We start from the raw sequence: 18475 nt of genomic DNA, 5'->3' as shown, positions 1-18475 counted from the left end.
ATAAACATTGGGTAGTTATTTTGTCCCGTTGAATAAAATAAATAAATCCTCTTTGGACTAGGGGGTAGTATTTTGACGTCTTGTTGAAAATCTTGCATATAATTGGTATATTTCGATAGAAAACACTCTAAAGTTTCTGTTAAAATAATGTCTGTGAGTAATAATAGAACTGATATGGCAGGCGAAAACCCGTGGAACCCCCCCCCCCCAAAAAGTTCAGCCTACCACTGTTTCCAATGGCTGTCATGTTTAATATGAAGGGAAAACCTCCCATATTGCAGTTCCCGGGGCTTCCACTAGATGTCAGCAGTCTTTAGAAAAAGGTTCAGGCTTGTTTTTGTAAAAATTAGCTCGAATTTGTAGTTTTTCTAAGTGGCTCCCATTTTGGCTGTAGTGTTTTCTTGCGCGTGGATGAGAGCGCGTTCTTTGTTGTTTATCTCCGGTAAAGACAATAACTTATTCTCTGTCTTAAATGTCATCGTTTATTTACATATTAGGGTACCTGAGGTTTGATTATAAACGTTGTTTGGCTTGTTTGGAGAAGTTTATTGGTAACGTTTGGGATGAATTTTGTATGCATTTTGAAGGAGGGAAACCGGTGGATTATTGAATGAAGCGCGCCAGTTAAACTGAGTTTTTGGGGATATAAAGAAGGACTATCGAACAAAAGGACCATTTGTGATGTAGCTAGGACCTTTTGGAGTGCCAACAGATGAAGATCTTCAAAGGTAAGGCATTTATTTTATCGCTATTTCTGACTTTCGTGGCGCACCTGCCTGGTTGAAAAATGTTTTTAATGCTTTTGTATGCGGGGCACTGTCCTCAGATAATCGCATGGTGTGCTTTCGCCGTAAAGCCTTTTTGAAATCTGACACAGCAGCTGGATCAACAAGAAGTTAATATTTTTCTGATGAATGACACTTGTATTTTCATGAATGTTAATATGATTATTTCTGTCAATTGAGTTTCACGCTCTGCAATTTCCCCGGATGTTGTCGAGGTGGGTCGCTAGCGCCACGCCTAGCCATGACAGGACTATCGGACCACCATTTTATTACCTTTGCAATCGCAACAAAGAATCTGCTCAGACGCCAACCAAGGATCATCAAAAGCCGTGCTTTAAATTCTCGGACAACCAAAAGATTCCTAGACACCCTTCCAGACTCCCTCCACCTACCCAAGTAAGTCAGAGTTCAAAAATCGGTTAACCACTTAACTGAGGAACTCAATTTAACCTTGTGTAATACCCTCGATGCAGTTACACCACTAAAAACAAAAAACATTTGTCATAAGAAACTAGCTCCAAATGTACCTTTGTGGAGGCCTTTTTTGTCAACAATGTGGCCTCATTAGCCTGGGCACAGTGGCCACAGTGGCCTCAAACTGAGTTTTTATTTTATTTATATATATTTATAAAATGAATGCCCAGCTCATGAGGCCCCTTGATGATGTGGTGCCTGAGATAGTTTCCTCTTCTGCCAAATGGTAAGTCCGCCACTGCTGGTGTGAGAAGCTGTGGGCTGCTGCGGTTTTATCAGATGATGCTGGGATGAAAGAGACAGGAAAAAGGGCTGAGTGCAAAGAGACCGGATGTACTGACACAGCTCTGATGCCTTTGTGTGTGTGTGTGTGTGTGTGTGTGTGTGTGTGTGTGTGTGTGGTACAGACTGAATGAGAATAATGAGGTAAATTGAAGTGACTAATGCAGCTCTGTACAGTACATTCAGTAGGTGGGGAAGAAGCCTTAACAGTAGAACATTCGTTAATCAGAAAATGTGATGGATTGATCATTTGCATTACACATCAATATCAATATACATGATTTACATATTGACATATATACAAGAGTAGGTATAGTGCTACTGACACAACAACAACAACAACTGGTGTTATTGTAAATCTTGCCATCACACTAGGAACTATGGATGGATGTCACAGTGGAGTATCTATCCAACAATTAGCCATAAACATTAGTCCCATTATCTTTAAAGGGATACTTCCAGATTTAGGCAATGAGACTTTTCATCTACTGTGTGTCCAGTATGAAGGAAGTTAACAGGTAGTTTTGCGAGCCAATGCTAACTAGCGTTAGAGCAATGATTGGAAGTCTATGGGTATCTACTGTATAGACTACCTTTAACTTCCTTCATACTGGACACAGAGATACCCACGAGTTCATCTGACTCTGGGGAAGTAGATAAAGGGCCTCATTGCTAAAATCCCAAACGTATCCCTTTAACTTACAGGCCAGTAAGATAATACAGCATGTGGAAGCAGGGGAAACATGGCATGTGTTTGCTGAGAGATTTGTTATGGGTGAATGTATTACTTCATTTCAAAACATTTCCAGCCATCTGTTCTTCTCTGGGTTTGCTCATGTAACAGGCTGTAATATGGGCTCCAGGGACTCCATTAGAAACAGATTCACTCTGACTAAGGCAAGCTTGCCTGGCACACGGTTCTCCACTGAGAAGAATTTGCCTATTCACTAAATAAAATGTTATGATAAACTAAAGGAGCAACAGCTTTTGCATGAATCATCGATATTGTACATGCCAGATAATATAGTTAACTTTTTTGAAGTTTTAGTTGATTTTTGACTTCCCTATGCGGTTTTTGTTTCCTCCAAAACGTGTGTTGATTAGTTTGCAAAAAAAAAAAAAAACTTAAAGAGACAATCAGCAAAGTAACACCCCGTCACCTTTTTGAGTAAACAGCTTAGGGATGGGTCTGGTGAAATGTAACCGAATTCATAGATGGAACTATGGATGCAAGGACCATCCATGAGATCAATATTGTAGTTTTAACCATGTAATGAAGCTGTACAGTGTTTGTTTCTAATTACATTGCTTACACACAGAGTAAAACAAGCTTATATTTTGGTGCATTATTGGGGTTAGACAGTTGATCTAAGGGCTCTATTCAATCTGCATCCCTAAAGCGTTACAGATTATTTGATAGAAATGTAAAGTTAACTTCCAATTAAGAGCATATATACAGTGTTTCAAGTGAATGCAGTCTCTAAACTTCTGAACTTCCACAATATAGAGTGAATAGAGCCCTAAATTTATGATGCATTTATAATACATATTCATATTCATAATATTGAGTTGCAACCCCCTTTTGCCCTCAGAACAGCCTCAATTCATCAGGGCATGGACTCTACAAGGTGTCTAAAGCATTCCACAGGGATGCTGGCCCATGGACCATTCTTGATACACACGGGAAACTGTCAAGCATTAAAAAAACAGCAGCGTTGCAGTTCTTGACACACTCAAACCGGTGCGCCTGGCACCTACTGCCATAACCTGTTCAAAGGCACATAAATCTTTGGTCTTCTGCATACTCCACGAAGGCCCAAGCTATCAAAACAGGACATTGGGCAACGGCCAACTAAGAAAGAGGTTGTCAGCAAATCCAGAGATTTTTCACAGCAGTGCTCGTCATCGGCACCGAACTTCCTTCCCTATAGCTTAGCTACAGGAACAGGACAAATCACACATTTTGCTGTCTTATGATATGGGAATTTTATTATGAATCTAATATGGATAGTTGAAGAGTTTATTTCCAAAACGCCACATCCACCAATATTTTTCATTTGTGTTTTTTCATAAAAAATGATTGCTTATGGGTACCTTCATATGTGTGTATGACTGTTTTCACATGTTTAATTCACAGATTTGAGATGTGTATGAATGTGTTGTTCTGCAAAACGCAACAGTATCCATCCATTGTTTAGCTGGAATGGAATGTTCTTATCCTGTATATTTGACTGTGATATGTGAATGTCTCATCTATCGTGAGATGAATGCACTGACTGTGTCACTCTAGATAAGAGCATCTAAACAACCATACACCATGATTAGACAGTGAAAAAACACTTGTGTCTCTTTCACCATTTCTTTAAACAATAAAAGCTAATTTACCAATATTTCTCAAAATACAGTGCCTTCAGAAAGTATTCATAGGGCGGCTCACAATTGGCCCAGCATCGTCCGGGTTTGGCCGGGGTAGGCCTTCATTGTCAATAAGAATTTTAAATGATTTTAAACGTTAAATGACTTGCCTAGTTAAATTAAGGTAACAAATAATAAAATAAATAAATAATAAATCCCGCTTGACTAATTCACATTTTGTAGTGTTACAGCCAACAACAAATCTCACCCATCTACACACAATGCCCAAATAATGACAAAGGGAAAACGTGTTTTACATTTTCTTTTGCACATTTATTGAAATATCTTATTTATTTAGTATAGTATTAAGTATTCAAAGCCTTGAGTAAATACATGTTAGAATCATAAATGGCAGCAATTACAGCTGTGTGTTTTACTGGGTAACTCTATAAGAAGTTTGCACACCTGGATTGTGCAACATTTGCCCATTATGCTGTTCAAAATTCTTCAAGCTCTGTCAAATTGGTTGTTGATCATTGCGAGACAACCATTTTCATGTCTTCCCATAGATTTTCATGCAGATTTAAGTCAAAACTGTAACTCGGCTGCACATGAACATTCACTGTCTTCTTGGTAAGCAACTCCAGTGTAGATTTGTCCTTGTGTTTTAGGTTATTGTCCTGCTGAATGGTGGATTAATCACCCAGTGTATGATGGAAAGCAGATTGAACCAGGTTTTCCTCTAGGATTTTGCCTGTGCTTAGCTCCATTCTTTGTATTTTTTATCCTGAAAAACGTCATGATTACACGCATACCCATAACATGATGCAGTCACCAATGTGCTTTAAAATACTCAGTAATGTGTTGTATTGTATTTGCCCCAAACATAACACTTTGTATTCAGGACAAAAAGTTAATTGCTTTGCCACATGTTTTGCAGTATTACTTAAGTGCCTTGTAAACAGGTTGCATGTTTTGGAATATTTGTATTCTGTACAGGCTTCCTTATTTTCATTCTGTCAATGAGGTTAGCATTGTGGAGTAACTACAATGTTGTTGATCCATCCTCAGATTTCTCCTATCACAGCCAATCAACTCTGTAACTGTTTTAAAGTTACCATTGTCCTCATGGTGAAATCCCTGAGCAGTTTCCTTCCTCTCCGGCAACTGAGTAAGGAAGGACATCTGTATCTTTGTAGTGACTGGGTGTATTGAGACACCATCCAAAGAGTAATTAACAACTTCACCATGCTCAAAGGGATATTCTATGTCTGCTTTTTTATTTTTACCCATCTACCAATAGGTGCCCTTCTTTCCGGGGCATTGGAAAACCTCCCTGGTCTTTGCGGTTGAATCTTTGTTTGAAATTCACTGCTCGACTAGGGCCTTACAGATAATTGTATGTGTGGAGTACAGAGATAAGGTAGTTATTTAAAAAAGAATGTTCAACACTATTATTGCACACAGAGTGAGTCCATGCAACTTATTATGTGACTTGTTAAGGACATTTTTACTCCTGAACTTATTTAGGCTTGCCAAAACAAAGGGGTTCAATGATTCAAGACATTTCAGCTTTTCATTTTTTATCAAAGTGTAAATATGTCTGTGTGTGAATACTTTCTGAAGGTGCTGTAGATATATAGCATTTTGAAATGAAACTTCAGTTATTTACATTGTGCTTGTAATAATTTTTGTCAGTAGGTGTTCTAGGTACAGTGATATTAAATCTGAACCCAGTTATGATAAAAGATAACAGCAAAATATGTTTTTTTATTTGATTGGATACAAGGCATTTAAAATAATAGAGGATAACACAAAAAAGTCAAAAATAAAATAATTTTCCTTTGTGGTCCTCTAAGTTCTAGAGAAGAGCCACCTCTGCAAAATAACTCTACCACTCCGGAGTACTACATTTATTCATCAATCATTCACTCCATTCATCATACCTCAACACCTTCTACTCATGAGACCAAGCCCATGCATATACAGTTATACAAACTTGCAGGAGAAAACAATAGTCCAGTGTTTTCTAAGGGCTCAGCAGTAATTTTCCATTCCTGTGTGGCTTACAGTGGTGTGTCTGACTTGTCTCTTATCTCTTAAAAAAATATTATAAAAAGTAACACAATAAAATAACTATAAAGAGGTTATATACAGGGGGTACCGGTACCGAGTCAATGTTTGGGGATACATGTTAGTCGAGGTAATTTGTACATGTAGGTAGGGGTGAAGTGATAGATAGATAGATAGATAGATAGATAGATAGATAGATAGATAGATAGATAGATAAACAGCGAGTAGCAGCAGTGTACAAAACAAATGGGAAAGGGGGGTGACAATATAAATAGTCCAGTGGCCATTTGATGAATTGTTCAGCAGTCTTATGGCTTGAGGGTAGAAGCTGTTAAGGAGCCTTTTGGTCCTAGACTTGGCGCTCTGGTACCTCTTGCCGTGCTGTAGCAGAGAAAACAGTCTATGACTTGGGTGACTGGAGTCTCTGACAATTTTTGGAGCTTTCCTCTGACACCGCCCAGTACATCACTTGGGCCAAGCTTCCTGCCATCCAAGATATAGGTCTTGGATGGCAGGAAGCTTGGCCCAAGTGATGTACTGGGCTTTACGCATTACCCTCTGTAGCGCCTTACGGTCAGATACCAAGCAGTTGCCATACCAGGCGGTGATGCAACCAGTCAGGATGCTCTCGATGGTGCAGCTGTAAAACTTTTTGAGGATCTGGGGAACCATGCCAAATCTTTTCAGTCTCCTGAGGGGGAAAAGGTGTTGTTGTGCCCTCTTCACGACTGTCTTGGTGTGTTTGGACCATGATAGTTTGTTGGTGATGTGTACACCAAGGAACTTGAAACTCTCGAGCGCTCCACTACAGCCTTATCGATGTTAATGAGGGCCTGTTCGGCCCGCCTTTTCCTGTAGTCCACAATCAGCTCCTTTGTCTTGCTCACATTGTAGGAGAGGTTGTTGTCCTGGCACAACACTGCCAGGTCTCTGACCTCATCCCTATAGGCTGTCTCATCGTTGTCGGTGATCAGGCCTACCACTGTTGTGTCGTCAGCAAACTTAATGATGGTGTTGGAGTCATGTTTGGCCACGCAGTCGTGCATTCCAGGTGACTACCTCATGATGCTGGTTGAGAGAATGCCAAGAGTGTGCAAAGCTGTCATCAAGGCAATTGGTGGCTACTTTGAAGAATCTCAAATATAAAATATATTTTGATTTGATTAACCCTTTTTTGCTTACTACATGATTCCATATGTGTTATTTCATAGATTTGTTGTCTTCACTATTATTCTACAATTTAGAAAGTAGTACAAATAAGGAAAAACCTTTGAATGAGTAGGTGTGTCCAAACTTTTGACTGGTACTGTACATTCAATGGCAGTTAACTGTAAACAATGAGCAGTTCATTTTTCATAAGATTCATAACTGATGGTTGCTTTTGTGTGCCTGTTGAATACAGCGTGGGGGCAATGATAATACCACGTTCAAGGAAAATGTATTTGCTTACTAGGTTTGGTCTGCAGATTGCAGTCTTGGGAATGAGCTGATCATTCCCTCCTTCCATATGAGCACATTTTTAGTTTCAAAAGACGCTGAAAATACGTGGAAAAGATGTCTTTCAACCAATTTTGCTCACTGGGTTACTTCCTGATAACGTACCTTCTGACTCGACATTCTAGGGACAGCATGAATTTCCTCACATAGGAATGTAAAATCAATTTTGATTCATTAAGACATTTTAAAAGGCAGACTTTAAAAAAGGGTAACACATATTTTTTTTGCTACTTCTTTTATTGTGTGCCCCTACTAGAAAGAAAAAAACTACAAATGCTTAGGCGTTAACTTCAACTGCACGTTGATTCAAACTTGCTTGTTTTGTGGATGAGAGGTGACAGACGATAGAGCACTCGTGTTGAATATGAATTTACAGAAAGTTATGAAAGAGCTCTCTCTAGTGGTGGAGCTGTGAATAGCGTATACTTCTTGCTAAGGACGACATGAGACTGTTATGGGTTGGTTATTAGCAACGGAGCTGACACATGCGCAGCTATGGGGCAAAACAGAGCGGGTTGGCTTAGATTGTTGACAATGTGTAAATCAATATTTCGTATCCAATGTTTTTTTGAAAACATAAATAAATGTGCACAATGAGCACTTGTTGTCTCTCAAAGACATCATTACAGTTGTTGGTTATCTAGCTAGTGATTTTTTTGCCATATTAGCATTGACATGAAATCAGTCAAAACACCTCAAAACAAGAGATGGTATCAAGAACAAGATGAAACTAGCTGAAACCAGTCACTTATGATTGCCAACGTTGCAGTTTCTTGTCATTGTTGGTAGCTATCTGGCCATCCAGAAATATAACAGATGGACTTCTTCCCCACTGAAGCTGCGCATTGTTTTCGTAATGTTCTCAGCTAACCCATTATTCCCATGGCGTAACTTCTTCAGAAAGTTGCAAGAAATACAAATCATAAATTCTTTAAAACTTTTTAGGCCTACATTTGGGTTTTGGTTAAAAAAAATAAAAAATTAAAAACTGTTCCCAAATGCTCTGTGACCACCCCCCAATGTGGCTGGTAAAAAATACATTTTTACCCACCAATGGGTGGGTAAATCTACCTGCATTTCATTTACCCACCAATGCCTAAATCTACCTGCATTTCATTTCCCACCCTGCCCCTATGAGATAAACTAATAAGATACACTGTTCTCTTGCTCTGCATCAAAGAGCGATATGAATATTTTAAGTTAACCAACCTTGATTGATATAGGGACTGGTTTAACTCACAGAAGCTGATTTGTCTGTAGACAATGTTGTCATTTTGATCAGTGAAAGTTTCAATGAAGTACTGTTCATCGTCACTGTTATGAAATGACTCTTCACTGTTCAGATGAATAAACTCTAAATTGATTTCAATGAAGTCTAATACAAATCCGAGTGTACTGTATTTTAAATGACTCTGTTTTTTTCCAGACACATCCTTTCTATTTAAGGAAGCTAGTGACGTGTACTTGGGGATCAGGCTAAACCCCAGAGTAAAGATTGTCTTTAATCTATAACAGGATAATGTCTGGAGTAAACACCACATCATCCCTCCGTCATCCTCCTACATATAGCACCCAAAACCTACAAACTGTGGGACGACTCCGTCACCACCATGGACCTGAGAGTGTCACTTGGTCACATGGCTACCTGATCTTCATGATCTTACCTGCCAATCTGTCAGCTCCAGGCTGAGTCTCGGCAGTTCTCGCCAAGGCAGAGAGACGGCCTTACGGCCATGTCAACACAACCTAGATTTGGGAATCGTCACTCACGGGAAGGGGAAAGATGGAGAGATGCTGTCTGCATCCCAAGTGGCACCCTGTTCCCTATGTAGTGAACTGCGTTTGACCAGGGCCTACAGGGAGAGAGACAGGAAGAATCTCTCTTTTAGAATGCTCTGGAGAAGAGCTTGCAGGTGTTTATTCTCACAAGTGTTTATTCCATGGACAACCACACTCCTACACACTAACCCAACAGTGCAAGCAAGCGAACAAGCAAACATAAAAAAACACCCACACACAGACTTCAATGTAAACGCTCTCACACATGCACACAAATGCACATACATATAATACTGAAGCTCATTTCCTTCTGTATTTGTAACATACTCAACACATACAGCATATGAACAAACCGTTGCTTTAATGATCATGCAGGAACAAACTGTGCCGACTGAGCTCATTAGGTATGGGATAAAATAATTGATATTGGACTGACCTTTAAAAAGCTATTAAAAGGCGACCATATCGACCCATCAGTAAGCTGTCTTGTCATGTTTAGCCCACATACACCATCTCTCTCATCATCTTACTCTCTCTCCTACCCCCTCCTTTTATCTCCCTCCCTCCATCTCCATCCCCATCTCTCTGCCTCCCTCTCAGCTGATAAAGCTTATTGTGGCCAAATAGGCTTAGGAGCATCGCTATGGCAACAGGGAGTCCGTAAGAGGCTTCACAAGGCACTTCATCTGGGGCTGTGATCTGCCGTTGCCCTCTGAGACACTGCCCCCAATCTCTGGAAACAAGCAATGACAGGCCATGCCTCAGGGGAGGAGGGAACTGTGTGTGTGTGTGTGTGTGTGTGTGTGTGTGTGTGTGTGTGTGTGTGTGTGTGTGTGTGTGTGTGTGTGTGTGTGTGTGTGTGTGTGTGTGTGTGTGTGTGTGTGTGTGGAATCAACCACAGCCTGTGGCTCCAGGTAGGAGGGGACTGTGTGTGAAAGGGGTGGGGTTTACTATATGAGACTAAGTGAGAGTGTGTGTGCTCAAAGACTTCACAAGCAAGACGACAACTATCGGAGTCCGTGCGACCGACAGCAACACATCTTCCAACAACATCTCTCTCTTCATCTATCTTTTGGTCATAATATACATCATATATTCACTCCCTTGTGAATTCACTTCTGCTATAGCTTCCAAGACTGACGAGAGTTCAGGTAAGCAGAGTTTATTCATACAATGTTTTGTTTTAGTTTAAGGGGAGATGTGCAGTATTAGTATGGACTACAATATGTGCCAAGTGAGGTTTCTGATAGTCAGGGTGTTAAAAGTAGACAATATAGTTTTAAAATATATAATTTATCCAAATCAGTAACATGCATTATTATATATATTTATTGTCTAAGAAAGACGCACTATACACTAGATGAGAACGTGTTTAACCTTAAATCTAATCACACCTACCTACAATTACATAAAAATGAAAGAACAGGGAAGCCTATCTACTTCTGGAAAGTTCCATGAAAAATCACCCTTCTATTCCATGTTATCCAATGTGTTCAGTTTGATCCATAGGAGTAGCGTATTTGAGCAAATTAGTACAACATTAGCGCCGTTTATACCTGGTGCTAACATGCAGCTTGTGTCTGGATCATATCCACATTCTGATTGTGCCCACATTTTCAGACAGGTATAGACAATTAAAATATTAATTGTGAACTGATTTTGATGAAGTCTAAGTTTCAAATCTGTGTAAAAGGGGCAAATTCAGGACGAAGGTCACATGTTAGCACCAGGTATAAGCAGGGCTATTCTGGGCAGGAGGACAGAAGAGAGTGGGACACATTCCAGGAAACAGGAGTCAATGCAGGAGCCCTGTTTATACTTAGTTCTGCAGCCTTTGTCTTGATATTGTCCACATTCTGATTGTGCCAGCATTTTTAGACAAGTGTAGATTATCAAAAGAAACATTGTGATCTGATTGTGATCTGATCTTAAAAGTGTAAACAGACAAGTTCAGGTCAAGACCAGGATGAAGGATGCATGTTAAGATCAGGTATAAACAAGGCTTAGGAAATACTTGCAAATTCATGAGTTAACCTTACAATTACACTCGATCAATATGGAAAGTGGTTGGGATTAGCACTGATGGTAGGATGGAAATACTCCATTAAGCGTTTATGAATACTCATTATAACATTATTATCATTATAATCATATACATTTGAGCTCACTGAAATTCTAAATAAGGAGTTGCAGTCAGTATCATAATAGGTGATTAATAATAAACTGGTCTTAAATACATCGAAAACTTAAAGCATTGTATTTGGTTCAAAATATTTTCTAAAACCTAAACCTTAGCTGGAGATGTGTATAAAGGGTGTGACCATTGAGCAAGTTAAGGGAGCAAAACTCCTGGATATAACATTGGATGGTCACGTATCATGTTCAAGCTCTTGGGGCCCATATGCGCCGGTCATCAATGTCTATTTTCTCTTTTTTTATTTAATAAATAGCTTTTGACTGTACTGTCTGTATGCTGTGGTTAAGGCTACGACGGCGCCAGTCCAATGAGTGGAGCTTACTCAGGTGTTCAAAAGCCATATCAGACAGAAAGATGAATGCTTCTTAGGTAGTTCTTTATGAGGTTCCGTTTAGAAAACAATCTCTCTGCAGAAACGACAGTTACAGGGATGGTAAAAACAGCTTGATTGCCGTAGCAACATCAGGGAAACAGAAGTGAGTGGTGCTTCAAACACAGCAGTTCTGCAACATCTTAAGCCTAATTGAGCCTCTCATTCTCCTTAATTGCCGGCCTCAACACGTTACAGAAAGAGATTAACTGTATAGGATGCTCTGGGGACAGATTGTCTGGATATTGAACAGCCCAAAATTTGTTGGTTGGATTTAATTTGATTTAATTTATCTTGAATATAACAAGACAAAACCCGCTGAGTAGTGGCTGAATGTATCCTCAAGCCGACTACTGTTTTTTCCTAATTGTTATGCTATTTGATATGTAATTTGTATTAAAAGTTTATAAATAGTAGCTAAATAGTAACTAAGTCAGGTATATAGCTATATATAGTACACTGCATAATGAAACAATCGCTCGTGAACTAGTGTTTTGAGGGTGGACTGACTAATATTTGCAGTGGCAATTTTAGCATGTAAATCTTGGTCGGCAAACCATTTTTTGGGGTGGGGGATGCATGCCAGCAAAGCCACAACACAACACTAAACAATACATGAATTGTACTATAACGGTGACAAACTTTGCCCACAACCTGTTAGGGCCTACATTAAGCAAGTTATCCTAATAGCAGAGTCCCAACAGCAGGCCGAACACCTTACCACCACTACACCTGGCTAACAGCCTTGTCTGGCAGCGAAACAGTTTCATTTACTGCCATAAAAAAAAACAGCTGATATGGTTGACTTGTTTAAACAAATGTGGTTTCTACTGACAATTGAGATGTACAAACTACGGCATAAGGGAGCAACAAGCGGATAAGAGGCTATCTGCAATTTCGATTAAGACATTAATGAGTGAGCTAGGACGGATGTAAATCATGTAATCAATATAACTATTTGTTCAGTGCTTTTGACATGTACAGGACAGGATTCAGAACATTGGCCATTCTTACAGTGTTCTTCGTGTACACCAAGTTAGAACCATAGGATAAATAAAGGGGGCATATAAGCAGACAATGAAAGCTCTTACAATATTCGATGATTACATTTCTCTAAAACAGGTTATAGGCTACATGTGCACCACCAAGTCAGAATAGTAGGCAAAATTAAGAGGGGAAAATAGACCAAATTATTAGGGTGAGGCACATGGGCTACTAACAGCTTACTACACAACATACATTTAGTATTACTTTACTAGCTACAGTATGCATATATCTCCCTGGCATTTTACATCATTTATGCAGCGGCATACAAGACATTTTTGGACTCATCTTGTTGTACTGTGCTCACTTGAACAGGAAGATGGCGTGGCGGTCCTTCATGTGCAAATTTTGTTATCACACAGTCTGGCATTCTCTCAATTTTATGGTGCTTTCAAGACAACTGGGAACTGGGAAAAAACAAGGTCGAATCATGATGACGTCAGTGATCTAGAACGCTCTAGAAAGAGGCTTTTAGTTCCCGACTTACATTCCCGAGTATGATGACCGTTGAAAACGTATTTTCCCAGTCGGATCTAGTTTTTTCCCCCGAGTTCCCTGTTGTCTTGAACTCACTGAAGTCAGATTTCCCCGTTTTGAGTTAACAGTTGTTTTGAGCGCGGCAGAAATCATTACCAACCCCTACGCTCAGTATTTTAAGCTGGCTGCCCCACACCACAGAAAGCACTGAGCTAGGCTGAAACACCTGCCTTTTAGTGCTGCCTTACTCAAGAAAGCAAAAAAAGAGACTATGTTAGTTTGCTGCTTTATTAACTCAATTATTGTAATAATGTTTTTGTTTACATTGTTTGCAAATTGATATGTCAATTCAACATGCAAAACAGGCAACTCCCCCAAAATAATGTGGGGTTTAAAACAGGTGGGGCTCTGCACTGAATGATGGGTCGCCACTGATTATGTGGCATTAATAGACTGGTTTTACAAACAACTTTCCACCCAAGCTGAGAGAGAGCGCGAGGACGGCTCATGTCATGCAGGGTCACTTTCCACCCAAGCTGAGAGAGAGCTCGAGGACGGCTCATGTCATGCAGGGTCACTTTCCACCCAAGCTGAGAGAGAGCGCGAGGACGGCTCATGTCATGCAGGGTCACTTTCCACCCAAGCTGAGAGAGAGCGCGAGGATGGCTCATGTCATGCAGGGTCACTTTCCACCCAAGCTGAGAGAGAGCGCGAGGACGGCTCATGTCATGCAGGGTCACTTTCCACCCATGCTGAGAGAGAGCGCGAGGACGGCTCATGTCATGCAGGGTCAGGTACAATCTGCAATGTTTGAATTTCCAACTTTAATTCGCCTATTGAACAAGTCATTATATTATTGCCAGAAGCCAACAGTCTAAAAATGGCAACATTGCGACACATTGTATAGATTGTGAAATGTGAGAAAATTAACACGAGAAGAATACAACCAAATAGGTCTACCAATAAACACGTATCCATTAGCCAAAGCAAAGCCAAACATAACGTTGGGGGTGCAGAGAAACTGACTCCAGTGACAACGTGGTACTATACAGGGCCATGATCGCATGGAACTCCCTTTCATCACCAATTACTCAAGCAAAATTGGAACGTCGGGGGCTGTAAGGGGACACACAAAAACACGCACACAGACACACATAATCTTGTTTTTACTATAACGTTTTATTTGTTGTATTGTTTGATTATCGTTGTATTTTAATTTGTGTGACTGTCCTTGTCTATCAGTGTGTCGGTGTTTTGTTACTTGTCATGTTTGGTGTTTTTTTGTGGACCCCAGGAAGAATAGCTGCTGCTGGGGATCCAAATAAATCAATATGTACCATTTAAGTCGAAAAGCTACCTACCAAAAAGCTGCACTGATCTGATCATATAGAGAGCAGGGATGGGACTAATCTCATGCTGTCTCTCTATCTGTCCAATAAGCCCGTTTATAAACACATACATTGTTCATCTACATAATTTACAATAAAAACCAACACAAACATACAAAATATATATACATTTTTAATCAAAATCCCACTTTCGATAATAAAAACAATAAAAAATCATGCCAACACAGAGGCACTGATGGTCAAATTAGTTTATTCTGATTATTTATGCGTATAACAAAAAATATCTTGTGTATTTTTTCAGTTTTATAAATGCATAGAACAGCCCCCTTCAGTTTAAATGGACACCCCTGAAAGAGGTTGACAGGAAGTGGGAGTCATGAAGCAGAGAAGACTGCATCCCAAATGGTACCCTATTCCCTATATAGCACTACTGTTGACCAGAGCCTATAGGGTATGTAGGGAATAGGGTGCTATTTAGGACAAAGACACAATGAGAGTGGATGTGAAGGAAGGGACTGGATATGAAAGGCTTTAGCTTGTACAAACAGACACCTTGAGTAAAAGGATTGTGCCTGTGAAACACCTCTCTCTTTGTGCTGTTCTCCTTTGGGAATGTTTTTTGATCTGTGATAATAGCCTGTCCAGGGGAGACAGGTGTAGAAGCTGTTGGCAACAAACAGATATTAGCTAGCGAGGGACGCACGTTACCTGTACCTCCCATGGATTACATTGATGTGATGGCAACCCAGGCTAAACAGACTTTCTAGACATCCACACAATCCATCCAACGAAATCGTAAGATTACAAATGATCCTCTCTTATACAATATGGAGAATATCATTAGGAGTACTTTGTAGGATTCCCTCCCCTTCCATTTACAATTACCTTTTTCATTAAAGAAATATTGAGAAAACCACATTGTGGAAAACCAACCCTATAAGACAAACAGTCCATACCACAACCTAGCAAACACAGTAGACTTTTATTTTATTGCATGCACTGTACAAGAGAGGCACTGTACTTCAGATTTACACCATGGCCTCTCCTCACACTGCCGTCTGTTTCCTCCCATGCAGCACGGGGCACGAGGGGAACAAGGCGTCGGTGGCGATGGCCTCGTGGTTCAGTTGGAGCAGCGAGCCGGACTACCGGAGTCCGCGACGGGACCCGTCTGACGTGGTCATGGACACCCTGATGCTGGAGCTCAACTGGCAGCTGAAGGAGGCCGAGAGGATGCAGCGTGAGAGGGATAGCGAGTACCGGCGCCTCCAGACTGGCGTGGACTACAGCTGGCTGGTCAACACGCCACGCAACACCTATGACGTGTCACCTGGTGAGAAGCTGGGCCTGGAGGACCTGTGCTCCAAGGTGCATCCATCCTATTGCGGAGCTGTCATACTGAGGTGAGTAACCTTTGACCTTAGTTGTTTCTGTACTTATCCCCCTAACCCAACGTATCTGGCATAAAAAGACGACAGAGCAGAGTCCCCACATCCGTTTTTCAGGGAATAATACTGTATTCTGAAAACCAGAAACATCTGCTCCTTCCGACCCAGCGGAGAGTGTTATCCCCCTAATCTACACTGGCCTTTTGGTTAAGTTCTCTATACCACCCCTGACCTTCGACCCCCATTGATTCAATGCTGTCCTCATAATTGGTTACCCTCTTACTCTGACCAGGGTTGTGTGATTTTCCTTCCGTGGAAAGAAAATTCACACACAGTAATGTGAGGCAGAGAGAGAGAGAGAGGGACAGACAGAGAGAGAGAGAGACAGACAGAGAGAATATAAAAAGAGCTGGAGGCCAATCGGCCAAATCAATAGGAGCAAGGGTACAGGTGGGGGCTGACCTATTTGAAGGCCTAAGAACTTATCAGCCTAATCTTGAAAGGAGTAAGTATCTTTAAGTATCCAATCTCTATGGGAAGACATAGGGGCCACCATTAAATATCCCATCTGCTAGCGGCCAGCCGATGAGCAAGGGACGCGAGAGCACTGATGCTGTCACAAAAGAATGGTGGAAAAGCAGAGAGAAGCTCTTCTGATATAATAGGCTTATTTGGATCAAAGGTTTTTCAAGTGCATTAGTGATAGCACGTTGTGGTGGTACAGTGGCGGTGGTAAACGCTGCTGAGTGGAATAGTACGAGCTCATCTCCTTCCCACGCACGTACTCTCTGAACCCTCCACTAGACGCCCACATAGTTTCTCTCCTGTGACTATAACTAGGCAAAGTGAAACAAAGCTATTGATTACAGCGGATGGCTTAAGGTTTCTTGGTTTTGTACTATTTTTAAATCTATAGATAAAAGTAATCCATTTATCCTGATGCATATGTATTGGGGGAGGTTTGGAACCACACTCACGTGATGAGTCCTGAAGACTTGCGTTGGCTTCTTGTATGAATGCCTAGGCTTGAGCTTGGTGGGCTAACAGTCTAGGTTTGAACCCTGGCCAGTAATATGAAGACCTGTGTTGGCTCTCTGAGTTAATTCCTAGGCTGTAGCTCAGGGGCCTAACCTAAACACAGCCACCCGACCAGTCACACATGGGTCTAGCTGAGACCGATTTGACTTCTCTCTCTGACATCCAGGTTCCGCCAGTTGGTGACTGAGAACGAGCCGGAGGTGCAGGAGGTACCTGCCCTTTTCCGCACAGTCGTCCTCGAGGCCTTGGACCGCATGAGGGAGGAGCAGGAGGCGCAGCGGCTCTCGCGCCAGTGGAACAACAAACGGGCCATGAGCATGTCTCTCATGAACTTCAAGTCACGCGTCAAGATCAACCCCTTTGGCAGCACCTTGGGCCTGACCTCGACTGGAGGGGGAGGGGAGGGTGTGTGCGAGCTGAAGACGGTGTCAGAAGACGTGGAGAAGGCGCTGGAGGAAAGGGCTGACAGGTCCCAGAGGGTGTGGAGCATGCCCAACTTCAGACATAAAGGGCTGTACACTACCAAGGCCGTCTGAGCTGGGAATCCACAGGACAGTGTTGTGGTTCAGTGGAGGATAGAGCAACGCTAGTGAGAGGTAGCCTATAATAAACCCCCGGAACCTGCCCAGTCTGCTTTGAACAAGAATGGGGAGAAATAGGAGACATGTCTCTCCCATCCTCTCCTTCGGCAGTGTGGGGTCATCCACTATTGAAAGCTTTTGACTTATGAATTTTATATGGGGAGCTATGCTAAGGATATTTCACAATGTTTTGAGATTTTCAGACACATTCTTTGCTGTACCTTTATTGTAGATTAGATAGTTTCTAAGAAAATTGTGTTGCATGCACTTACTTTTACTGTGCTTTTTTCTTCTTTATAACAACATAATACCCCGGAGCTACATGTATTTAAATTGTAGTTAACCAATGAGACTTACACATGAAACAATCAACAAGTTCTGTTTTTTTCTCAAGCATTTTTTTGGCACTGTAAAGGGAAGTGCTGCTTATCATGGCTTTTTAGTGACCTTTTTATAACTTGAAAAATCAACAGTAAACTGACTGCTCTATTGGAGTGGTTACCATGACATTGTAGATTATATCAATCTTCGTTGATAGTTGGAATACAGTGCATCTTGATCTCTTTGTGTTGTCGGTATTACTTTATTGCTATTGACTTATCAGCAAAATACAATTGCTGTGCAAATATTTTAAATGCCAAATATTTCAAATCACTTTCTTACGGCAAAAAACATAGAAATCCACATCTAAGCTATGGGGTAAGCATGAAAAAAGCTAAGCGGTAAGCACAAAGGCACCGTTTTATTGCTCAGCAACCAAGGTTGAGGTGCCTGGGCTATTTGCTT

At 41.0% G+C, this 18475-nt stretch overlaps 1 protein-coding gene across 1 annotated transcript; it reads left to right on the top strand.

The window, feature by feature from the left end:
* Positions 1-10218: 10218 nt before the first annotated feature.
* rd3 (retinal degeneration 3, GUCY2D regulator) lies at positions 10219-18252 on the top strand. The gene is made up of 3 exons (XM_029631003.2): positions 10219-10396; positions 15759-16085; positions 17275-18252. The coding sequence occupies exons 2-3, from the start codon at positions 15793-15795 to the stop codon at positions 17642-17644; spliced, it is 663 nt and encodes a 220-aa protein (XP_029486863.1). The 5' UTR covers positions 10219-10396; positions 15759-15792; the 3' UTR covers positions 17645-18252.
* Positions 18253-18475: the final 223 nt, after the last annotated feature.

Source organism: Oncorhynchus nerka, linkage group LG24 (assembly GCF_034236695.1).
Source record: "Oncorhynchus nerka isolate Pitt River linkage group LG24, Oner_Uvic_2.0, whole genome shotgun sequence".
Classification (NCBI taxonomy): domain Eukaryota; kingdom Metazoa; phylum Chordata; class Actinopteri; order Salmoniformes; family Salmonidae; genus Oncorhynchus; species Oncorhynchus nerka.
Note: the sequence above shows the minus strand (reverse complement) of the source record. Positions and strands in the feature narration are given on the sequence as shown.